Source organism: Gymnoscopelus braueri (assembly GCF_963280865.1).
Source record: "Gymnoscopelus braueri genome assembly, chromosome: 18".
NCBI classification, from domain to species: Eukaryota; Metazoa; Chordata; class Actinopteri; order Myctophiformes; family Myctophidae; genus Gymnoscopelus; species Gymnoscopelus braueri.
The window spans coordinates 2,562,785-2,575,284 of NC_137618.1; the positions used below are offsets into that span (position 1 = coordinate 2,562,785).

Consider the following 12,500-nt stretch of genomic DNA (forward strand, 5'->3'; position numbering starts at 1 on the left):
AAACTCCATGACACTGCTGACCTGTAGCCTGTAGACAGTTACTCCATGACACTGACCTGTATACATTCCTTGACCTTCATAAATTAATGCCATACTTCGCCATTCTATGTCACACAAAAGTAAATAGCGGGAAAAAAATAGCAGATCTACAAGCTCAAAACGCGTCGCACTGCGACACGTTTTGAGCTTGTAGATCTGCTATTTTTGCTATTTTTGAATTGGAATCCTGAATTTCTTTTTGCTATTTTTGAATTTGAATCCTGAAAAGTATATATATTTTTTTTCAAATGCATTTAGTTATACTTACTGTATGATAACTTTATGCACTTAAATACAAATGTATTGGACATAAAAAAAACAATAGAATGTTAATACTAGTCATTAAGCTACTAATATAGACTGAAGTAATTAAAGCGGGTCATGTTTGCATGTTAGGAATCATAACAGCTGAAATCAATAATATATCACTATTCTGATATTAACCTGTGGGCCGCATTAAGTGATTGCGGTGCGCCTCCGCGCAAGTGGAGCTTACTATGAAACCGTGCTCGGCTTGTGTGTGTGTCTGTCTGTGTGTCTGTCTGTCTGTGTGCAGTATGTGTGGAGCCTGCCCCTGGGTGAAATATAGCAGCTACAGTCACGTACCATACATCAAATGAAAGCTCTTTGAAAACTGAACACACCTGTCAAGGTTGCGTTTAAGCCCGCCCCTTCCCCCGGAAGCCACGCCCCGGAGAAGGCTCCTAAAAACTCCCCATTGAAACCCCATGTTAAATGAAAAGTGCCCGAATCGCTCCCAAACTTTTTCTACCCCCCCTAAGTGGGGGTCTACGAACAAATACTTCGGGCTCGGATTTTGGCTCCGCCCCCCGGAAGTGGGTGAAACAGGCACTTCAAACACTTTGTTGAATTGTTCAAAAACATTCAAAGTATTTTTTTTGTGAATTTGTATTTTTCTAAGATGCTCCTTTTAATGCAGATTTTTTTTAATTTTTTTAATTTTTATTTTTTTGTTACTTTGTTTTTTAATTAAAAAAATCATTATTTTTATTTTCTTTTGCGTTCGCTTCCCGCGTTCGCGCGTCTTACTTGTGGTGGGGGCCGCATGTGGCCCCTGGGCCGCCAGTTGCCCATGCATGTTGTAGACAGTTGCTGGGCTCACATGGTGAGTTTACTGGCCTCTCTCCTCAGTGCTACCCGGTTCTGACCGGCCCCGATGGAGATTTTGGTCAGCCTGTTTGGACCAAGACAGCTTGTGGTGTATGTGACGCCCAGGATGTTAAGCTCATTTTGTGGTGGTCTGTTATGTATGTGTTAGTCTTTTTTACTTTAAGCTCATTTTGTGGTGGTCTGTTATGTATGTATTAGTCTTTTTTACTTTTGGTACAGTTGGTAACGTATTATATTTTGATGCCAATACTTTTATTTACTGTAGGTGAAATTTTGAAAACAGGACTTTTACTTATATTTTTAATTTAACAGAGTCATCTGCATTGCGACGTATTGTGAGCTTGTAGATCAGCTATTTTCAAATGGTCTAATTGTATATAGGGGCTGAAGTGGTTAATGCATGTTTTGTAATGATGATCAAAATCTACAAAGTAACTAGTAACTAAAGTTTTCAAATAATTGTAGTGGGAGTAAAAAGTATAATATTTGCCTCTGAGATGTAGTGGAGTAGAAGTAAAAGTACTGAAAAATGAAAATACTCCAGTAAAGTAAAAAAAAATACCTCAGAATTGTACTTAAGTACAGTACTTCAGGACATGTACTTAGTTACTTTACAACCCTGATCTTCACGACAGGCGGCTCTGTTGCACAACGGCTGAGCGTGCGCGTAAGTGTGTGTGTGCCTATGTGTTTGTGTGTGTGCGTGTGTGTGTGTGTGTGTGTGTGTGTGTGTGTGCATGCGGTGGTGTCACTCACAGGGGTTAATTAGGAGTCTCATGCTCCGGTGCCTCCCATTAATTAACATTAGTGAGTCTCTGAGCTGTGAGGAGGTGTGTGTGTGTGTGTGTGTGTGTGTGTGTGTGTGTGTGTGTGTGTGTGTGTGTGTGTGTGTGTGTGTGTGTGTGTGTGTGTGTGTGTGTGTGTGTGTGTGTGTGTGTGTGTGTGTGTGTGTGTGTGTGTGTGTGTGTGTGTGTGTGTGTGTGTGTGCATACATGCATACATGCATAAAGTGGTGGTTGTCGGTGTGAATACCTTGTAAGAATTGAATTGAATTGTAAGTCCAGTTCTGTTATAATGTTCTCTGGCAGAATGCTGTCAGAGAGAAACGTCTTATCTCCACGTTCTGACTTTTTTAAATAAATGAACGTCCTACTCCATCACACTACAGCGTCACAGTAACGCATCTAAAGTAGCAGATCTACAAGCTCAACGCGACGCGTCTTGAGCTTGTAGATCTGCTACTTTTGATGCTTTTCAATAGAGGCTATACGCGTGACATCATCATACCTGGAAGTTAAGCGGGAACGCCTACTGAGTGGCAAAAAACTACTTTCTGGCCTTGACAGCCCATACATCCAAACAGAAGAGTCCATTCTGACTGGATTAAACAACGTTAAACCCACCAACATGGCAGCTGTACGGAAAGCTTGAATTATCCTCTTTCTATCTGCAAAGTTTTTGTTTCAAGAAGATCCACCGTAGAGACATTATGTTATGAGTTACTTTCTGTCAATATATTCCAAGCAGGTGATAATTTTTTCTAAGTGTCAGAGTTTGGAAGCGCTCGTTTTCAATAACGAAACGTCCCGCTGCCTCCTGCATCATGTGACATTACAAACAGGTGGTACGCAGGACCGTTGAGTGATTTCCAACGAGCGCTTCCAAACTCCAACGCTCCACCATGGTGCTCAATGCTTTACCACTCAGTCTAGATGAGGGGGGCGTGTCCCGGTGGACAAGTGACGCATGTGCATACTCTCTATTTGGATCCTAAAAAGCAGTGGTGTAAAGTAACTAAGTACATTTACTCAAGTACTGTACTTAACACAATGGGTTTCGAAGATTTAGACTCCAATCCACTTCCTGGTGTGTGCATGTGAGAGTTTGTTTGCGTGCATGTGTGTGTGCATGTGAGAGAGGCTGTGTTTGTGTATGTGTGTGTGTGTTTGTGTGTGTGTGTGTGTGTGTGTGTGTGTGTGTGTGTGTGTGTGTGTGTGTGTGTGTGTGTGTGTGTGTGTGTGTGTGTGTGTGTGTGTGTGTGTGTGTGTGTGTGTGTGTGTGTGTGTGCGTCTGTGCGTCTGTATTCTTTGGAGAAATATAGTGTGAGATGTTTGTGAGCTGCTGTTGTTTACCTCATCAGATGCACTATAAATGTATTTTTTCAGATGTGATTATAGCTAAACAATACATGATATGCCTTATAAAAGTTTTGAATGCAGTAATGGATCTGAAAGTCAGAAGCACATCATGCACTTTTACGTGAAAAGTATGCTACTTTTGCTACAGTATGTAGTTAAATACAAGTTGTGAAATTGTGGTAGCGCCTTGTGTCAAGTGTACATATGTGACCCACCGCGACGACCAAGCAGTCATTGGAAACATTTTCATTTTAGTTTTTTTTTCATGTCATATGAAAGCAGGGAATCATAGCTACACATTGACATATTGGTTTTGCAGTTTGACCCTCCAGTGTTGAGGATATGGCTTATAGAGTGATGTCTTGCAGAGATACAGCGAGCTGAGAAAACTGGACTCAAAGGGACTTTTCTCTGATCTGTGACATTTTAACACCTATCCCATCATGCATTGCTGAAAGGTGCAGGGTCTGAGGGAGGGCAGGTAAACACCTCAGATGCTATCCCAGGGTGCATTGCTCTCAAATCGGGGTACACTGAAGTTCTTATTCATAATAAAGGGGGGCGTAGTGAAGACAGTGATGTATTAGACCTGGGTGTGTGTGTTTGTGTGTGTTTGTGTGTGTGTGTGTTTGCGTTTGTACGTGCGTGCGCGCGCATGCGTGTGTATGCACACATTAAGAATGCAGAATATTGATTTAACGCTGAAAGTGTAAGAAACGACCACAAGTATAAGCTCTCTTATCCTGATTGGATAAAAGTGGTATCCTGACCTGTAAATGCATTTTCTGTTTACTAAAGGGGAAAACCCCTGTAAACTGAGCAAACACTCTGTAGTAATCGGAATATAGAGCTATACCTAACATTTATTTTTTAACAAAAGTCAATCATCAATCAGTCAAAAAGAGTTGTTTTCAAAATGTTGTTCACCAATTTAAAACACCCCAAAAACTATCGTTTTTGCCTCCCTGCCATGCAGTGTTTACCGCTGCGGCCCTCCGCAGTGAAATGGCTTCAAACACTGGGTTCCCAATAAAGCACAGCGACCGCCCCGAGTCTCAAACAGCTCCAGGTTCTGTCTCTCTTCATTGTGATATTGATTAAACCGCAGAAGGACGGCTGCAAATGAGACCCTTTTTTTTTTACAAATTAAAACGCTGTTTGCTGCCAAGTTCCAGTGGATTTAGAAAAGGGCCTTAATATTACATACTGATCGATATAGCAGACTCACATACAGACACACTCTTAAAGGAGTAGTTCACCACAAAAAAATGCTTATTTTCTATCAATTACCCATGAAGCATTGAATTCATGGAGATTTTTTAGTTTTGGTTGGTTCACCGATGATCTGTGCGCCCGCCCCCGCCCCTGCCCCCGCCCCGCGCCCCTCCTCCTCCTCCCCCGATGTGCAGCATTGAGAGCCCTGACGTCACAACATTTGGAGCGACGCCCACTGCACTCTGGTTGGTTGGGGAAATTAAAGGTTGACTCCCACTTCCCAGAGATGGGGACTCGAGTTAGGGACTCGGACTCGAGTCGCACTCGAGTTGCCAAAAACGAGACTCTCGACTCGACTCTGACTCGCCCCTCAAAGACTTGAGACTTGACTCGACTCGAGCCTCAAAGACTCGTGGACAATCTTTATTTTATGTTTTTTTTTTGGACAAATAAATGAATGAAATGCCCAAAAAACTTCCACTCCCATGTCCCCCCCCCCCGCAAAGAAACCTCCGCTCCAGTGCGCGCTGTGCGGAGCCGGGTTCAGTCAAGCTGTTTCGTGCTGCTCATTAACGTAAACATGGAGAGGCGAGCGCAACAGCTGCTATGTGTGTGGCCGCCGCGGCCTTTCATCATAAAGTTTAAATATAAAAACTTCGAAATTAAACAAATATGTTTAGCTCAGAATCAGCTATATAACCTCAGTTATCTTGGCATATGCTTACATTTTTTATAAGATGGTCGGATCATCTGTGACAGCACGTTTAGGAAACATCGGATTTTCATTTCGTTAAACCCAGCTGGGTGAATATTCAACACTTCACCACGGTAAACGCTACGCTCATGTAATGTTCACTGCATAAAAGCTGTGGTTCTCAAACCTTTTCAGGCCGTGACCCCCAAAAGAATCATATTTGAACTGGGGATCCACATTTAGTTTGACTCGATTCCACAGATAAATATTGTGAAAATAGCAGATCTACAAGCTTGCGAGGCATTGTGAGCTCCGTTGTGGTCCCGACCTAGCTGTAGTATACAACCCTCGTAGACGTATATATGATCATACGTCTACGAGGGTTGTATACTACAGCTAGTCCCGACCCACAGGTTGAGAACCACTGACTACAAGCAAGTGACATGTCTATGACAGCTGAGGAGACACAGAGATATCACGCCACTGCTGAGAAGATAAGACGCCACTGCTCTGCTCGCCTAACCTGTGCGCAACAGGGCATATCTCCGCCAAGCCAGGGTGACCTACCCAGGCCCATGAAATTCATATGCAGGCATAGTAGCCAATTAGAATGAAATCTGCAAAAACGGACTCATATACTGATACAGAACCATATTGGCTATATATTATCGCTGTCGGGTGGAAATCTTGTATGTTCCTTTTTTATTATTATTTAAAAACAATTTAAAATCGTGAAAATAGCCAATCTACAAGCTGTAATTATTAATAATTAAGAAATACTATATTTTAAAGAGTGAAAAATCAACTAAAGTCATTATTAGTGCAAGTTCAATCACATTTCATTTGAATGAAAATAAATTGTGGGGAAAATACATAAAATCTCTAATCTGTGAATCTAATGTGATTTATTATGACCTGTCTATACTTTTACATCTATGCCTTCGTGTGTGTGTGTGTGTGTGTGTGTGTGTGTGTGTGTGTGTGTGTGTGTGTGTGTGTGTGTGTGTGTGTGTGTGTGTGTGTGTGTGTGTGTGTGTGTGTGTGTGTGTGTGTGTGTGTGTGTGCATAATAACTGTATTTCAGCCTTAGGCTACATCATATAAATACATAATTAAATAAATTAAGAATAGAATCCCCCCCCCCCCCCCCCCCAATTAAAAATAAATAAATAAATACTTTAAAAAGACTCGAGACTTGACTCGGACTCGACCCTCAAAGACTTGACTCGGACTCGACTCGACTCAACCCTCAAAGACTTGAGACTTGACTCGACTCGTGCCTCAAAGACTTAAGACTTGACTCGGACTCGACTCGACTCAACCCTCAAAGACTTGAGACTTGACTCGACTCGTGCCTCAAAGACTTAAGACTTGACTCGGACTCGACTCGACTCAACCCTCAAAGACTTGAGACTTGACTCGACTCGAGCCTCAAAGACTTAAGACTTGACTCGGACTCGACTCGACTCAACCCTCAAAGACTTGAGACTTGACTCGACTCGTGCCTCAAAGACTTGAGACTTGACTCGGACTCGACTCGACTCAACCCTCAAAGACTTGAGACTTGACTCGACTCGTGCCTCAAAGACTTAAGACTTGACTCGGACTCGACTCGACTCAACCCTCAAAGACTTGAGACTTGACTCGACTCGTGCCTCAAAGACTTAAGACTTGACTCGGACTCGACTCGACTCAACCCTCAAAGACTTGAGACTTGACTCGACTCGTGCCTCAAAGACTTAAGACTTGACTCGGACTCGACTCGACTCAACCCTCAAAGACTTGAGACTTGACTCGACTCGTGCCTCAAAGACTTGAGACTTGACTCGGACTCGAGCTCAGAGACTCGTGGACATCTCTGCCACTTCCTATGCCAGACATTTCAACACCTTGGTCCAGGCTCTTATTTTTGAGCAAAACGCAAAGGAAAATAAAGGCCTGGAGATCGAGGCTATTAATGTGATGAGCGGCGGTTTCTCCGGTAGGAGACTCAAAGAGTCTCCATTGAGTCCGCCGGTCATCACATTATTGGCTCAGGAATGCAAAAACAAATAGAAAATGCCATGAATTCAAGGCTTCATCGGGTACTTAATTATTTAATTGATAGAAAATTAATATTGTTTTGGGTGAACTACTCCTTTAAAGTGCATTAATAGTGAGACATCTTGATCCCATTTATAATTATATTAAAGGGATAGTTCACCCCCAAAACTATTTTTTTTTTTTTGTCGCATTCCTAAGCCAATAATTTGATAACCGGCGGCGGTCCCGGTAGGACACACAAAGTGTCAATTTTGAGTCTCCTACCGGAGACATTAGCATCTTTCCGCCAGTCATCAAATTATTGGCTCAGGAATGCAACAAAGACAAAAACATCTTCATGAATTCAAGGCTTCATGAGGTGTGTAATTGATAGAAAATACGATTTTTTTTAGGGTGAACTATCCCTTTAACCCTCTAAGACCCAGCGATGCTTTAGAGTAACAATTATATTTTATAAAGAAAGGAGTTTAAATAATTTGTTTTTCTGTTATTTTTTCACCTCTAAATCCTCATTGGGTCCTATTGTTTAGTCTTACAATGCCATTGGCCAGGATATTTGCATATAAATACCCCCCACAGAGCCAGGAATCATCACAACTTGAAAAATCTCTGTTGGAACAGATCTCTTTTTTCTCTGGAAGATATTCCTCACAAAAACGTAAGTAATATGCCTGTAATAATTGTTTTGGTGAACATTACAATGTCTAGAACATGTACATATGTTATTATTGTGAAATATATTTCCCAAATTTAAATTAGAGCATGATTCATACTTGTTGCTTTTGGTCAACGTTGGGCCCTCTTGGTTGCAAAAAATACAAGGGTAGGCCTAATGTTCACCTGCTACTGTTCAGCCTCATATATAGTTTTCACAATAGATTTAAACAGTTATATGTGTATTTCCCCCACTTTGCATTACTATATATATATATATATATATATATATATATATATATATATATATATATATATATATATATATATATATATATATATATATATATATATATATATATATATTGAGCTGTAAGCCTCAGAAAATGTCCACCCAAAGTTTCTCTTTCCCCCTAAACAATACATATTCAACCATAGTTTAACCAATATATTCCCTTGTTATTTCTCAGTATGTTTAATTTTCTTTCAATACTACAAGGACAGTGGGACCAATGTGGTAATTTTTGGGGGGTTGTGGGGGTTGTTCATTATTCATTCGAGGGGTGGTGGGTACTTAGGGGCAATGTAATGATGATGACCACTTAGGGGCAATCAACATCAAACAATAGGTTGGCCAGACAGTATTGTATGACTTGTGAAATGTTGTGAGCAGTGATGTGTAAGAACTTAGCACTATACTAATGGTATGTCTTTATTTCATTTCAGAATGCCACAACAGAAAGGGACTCGCTTCTCAGCCAGGGATGTTCTGGATATCGTGATGAACGGAGAGAGTGATGTTGACATAGACATCAATGAGACTGATGAAGAGTCAGATGAAGAGGACTGTGGCATGGGGTCCAAAGAAAACCAACCACCCCGTGAACCACCCAGTGAACCCACTGACCGCCCAGCAGACATTCAGCCACCCCAACTGACCAAACCCGCTCAGCGCCGTGATTCAAGATATCAGTGGCTGAAAAAGGACTTCATCAGCCCTAATACAGACTTTTCTGGCCCACCTCTGACCTGAGGACAAACTCTGGAAACTCCGACCATGGCTGGATTTGTTCAGAGAGAAGTGCCTACAGGTGGTTCCAGAAGAGCACAACTCTGTGGATGAGATGATGATTCCATTCAAGGGAAGATTCAGTTCCATCAAGCAGTACATGAGAGGCAAGCCACACCCCTGGGGCTTCAAAGTGTGGGTCAGAACGGGGATCAGTGGCGTCATCTGTGACTTTGACGTTTACCAAGGGAGCATCGATGGCGTACGAGCCAAATCTGAACTTGGCTTGTCGGGGGATGTCGTCATGAAGCTTGCTTCGACACTGCCCAGCGGGCAAAACTACAAGATATACGCAGACAACTACTTCACATCTGCTCCACTGGTGGAGAGGCTCCTTGGTCGCGGCATTCACTACACGGGGACAGCAAGACAGGTAATGACCACAATGATAACAAGTTATATGCTTTTAGTAATCCTTTTCATATTGCTTCTGTATGTGTGCTTCTGTACAACTTACTAATAAAACCATTCATTCTTTCATTCAATCACACAGGTCCGCCTACCAAACCTCACCCTCGAAGATGACAAATGCTTGAAGAAGAAGGGGAGGGGGGCCTTTGACTACAGAGTCGAGAAGGACCAGAGCATTGTTGTGGTCAAGTGGTTTGACAGCAGGGCAGTCACTCTTGTCTCATCCTTTGCTGGAGTGGACCCCGTGGATGTTACTCAGCGCTGGGACAAGGCCAGAAAGACCTACATCGATGTTCAAAGGCCATACATCGTGGGACTCTACAACAAGAACATGGGCGGTGTGGATTTGCTGGACTCCCTCACAGCCTTGTACAAGTTCCCTCTGAAAGCCCGTCGCTGGTACATGTACATCTTCTGGCACACCATCTACCTTGCTGTGGTCAACGCCTGGCTGATCTACAAACGGGAGTGCCAAGCTCTCAAGGTCCCACGGAAAGACGTCCTGAAACTCAGACTCTTCCAGGCACAACTTGCATCCTCTCTCATTCTGGTAAGAATCAAGTTCAGTTTACCATCTGTCATTTTAATATTTCACTGTTTGCATTATCTCAGACTTGTATCCTGATGAATCTTTGATGTGTATATTAATTTATTCTGTTCTAATCAGGTGGACACTGTCAGAACGCCAAAGAGGGGACGGCCATCTTCAGCTCAGAAGAGACAACTGGAAGATAGTCCGAGCCACACTCCATACAAGGTGGCACGACCGCATCAGCCATCAGATGTTTGCAAAGACCAAGTTGGACACTTCCCAATGAAGACACAGAAAGGGCGCTGCAGGAATACTGGTTGTTCAGGTTACACCATTGTGAGCTGCAACAAGTGTGAAGTCCGCCTGTGCTTTGCAGGAGAGAAAAACTGTTTCTGGGACTATCACAACTGAAAAGAAAGTGATTGGGGATCTCATTTTGCAGAGCAGGTGTGAATTGTCAGGAATGTGCAGGGTCATATTGGGTGGAGATCAGTTTGCATCATTTTACCAATGCAAATCAGTGAGTTGGCCAGACAGTATTGTGTGATCACTGACAATGGTTTAGGTTATTAGGTTTCTTTACTACATATATTGTACAGATTTTTATTTTGTTGTTCTTTTAATAAAATTGATTAAAAAATATGGCTTATTGGTGTTATTATTCATAATGTATACTGTTCTGAGGCCAAATATTATTCATAATTGATCTGAGGCCAAATAATAAACCATATAAATGAATCATTAAGTTGTTTTAGTGAAGTATTTACACATTTGCCATGTTATCCATAAAAATGGCCTATAGGAAATTTTGCTACCTGATGGACCCAACGTTGCTAAATGTCAACATTTGCATAAAAACTTACCAAAACATATTTTTTAAAAAAACATTATATTTTCCTCTTCTAAATACTCCTACAAGACCATCTGAAAGGTTTTTAATTTTGTTTTGCAAGTACAAATATATCCGGGTCTTACAGGGTTAATGGTGTATATTAATACTCTGTATAAGCCTAGTACACACCATTTAGATGATAATCATTGTATAATCATTGTCATCATTGTAATTAAATCAGTAAATAACATGCATGATTCATGCGTTATGAATAGAACATGAGGTGGTTATTAGATGAACAGCGTACTGTTGTGTACTATACATCATATTGGGTTTCCAGCTTGTGATATTCCTAATAACACATTATGAGTGATGTCTTAATATGTATTGCTACAGTAGTATTGCCTCTGACACAGTATGAATATATTGTATTTAACCACATTAACCCTGGTGTCCCTATTTTGGACACATTTCAGATTGTCTTTCCTTTTTTTTTTCATGGAGAAAATAGACCATATTCACTCGGCGGCCATTTTGGAATGTGGCCGCGGTATAAATCAGGCATTACGGCGCCATCGCGGCCCCGCCCCAAAATACATTTTAGTCGACTAAATCAACTGTAGATTCAGTCGACTAAAAATGTTATGATATTTAGCCAACTGAATCTCCAGGCTTTTATTTTCCTTCGCGTTTTGCTCAAAAATAAGAGCCTGGACCAAGCTGTTGGAAATTTCTGGCATAGGAAGTGGGAGTCAACCTTTCATTTCCCCAACCAACCAGAGTGCAGTGGGCGTCGCTCCAAATGTTGTGACGTCAGGGCTCTCCATGCTGCACATTGGGGGAGGAGGAGGGCGGGGGCGGGCGCACAGATGGTTGAACCAATTGTTTTCAACGGAAAATTTTAATCCGCCCCTCTAGACCAGATATCAGACGCGCTGGGGCCAGGCTAACTGAAACTAGAATAAAACTAAAACGTTTCAGATTACTAAAATATGATAAAAAATATATATATAATGGAATTGTATTCAAAAGGCTGTGACTAAAACTAAATTAAAAAAGTGTGCCGTCAAAATGGTCACCACTGAGCTCACAGCTGGTCTCAGGTCTGCTCTTAATCGCCAAACATGTTGTTGCGACATGCAGTCTTTTATATGACGCCGAGCATATCTTTTAATGGAATCACATGGAAGGGTGACAGCAGGAAACGCATGATATATGCATGCACATGCACAGGCGCACGCGCACACGCGCACACGCACGCACGCACACGTACACACACAGAGCGACTCGTCCAGCTAAAGGCAGCTCTACACACGCGGTCTAAAGTAAACAACGCCTTGAGTTATAAGAGACGTTATACAGCTGCAAACAGAGAGGTGAATTGTGGGTAAAAAAAACATCTGCTTCCCCTCTCCGTTAAAACCCTTCAGACATTAACTCATTCACCGCCAGGAATTCATTCATTCATTCATCTGTCTACTGTACCCTTGCCAGTGAAAATGGGAGAGACAGCGAACTCCACTTGCGACCGCGACGGGTCGCTTCGACGGCTGCCTGACTCGTCTCGACGGCTGCCTGACTCGTCTCGACGGGTGCCTGACTCGTCGCGGGTAAAATGGACTGTTACTAGTACTTCTACATGGCAGTATTGATGCTTTTACTTAAAGTAAAACATTTGAGTACTTTTTCCACCACTGTAATTAACTCATTAATTAACCCATTAAAAGTGGTGGCATTTGTTAA

The 12,500-nt window shown here is 42.0% G+C and overlaps 2 protein-coding genes across 2 annotated transcripts in view; both read left to right on the forward strand.

Annotated features, from left to right (window-relative positions):
* Positions 1-12,500, forward strand: part of LOC308105816 (inactive dipeptidyl peptidase 10-like) — a gene marked incomplete at both ends in the record, with an annotated part of 317,527 nt that overhangs the window by 215,539 nt on the left and 89,488 nt on the right.
* Positions 9,041-10,336, forward strand: LOC308105750 (piggyBac transposable element-derived protein 3-like; the record flags this gene model as incomplete). The annotated part of the gene is made up of 3 exons (XM_080456677.1): positions 9,041-9,355; positions 9,476-9,943; positions 10,061-10,336. 3 exons carry the CDS (start codon positions 9,041-9,043, stop codon positions 10,334-10,336), a joined length of 1,059 nt encoding a protein of 352 aa, XP_080312803.1.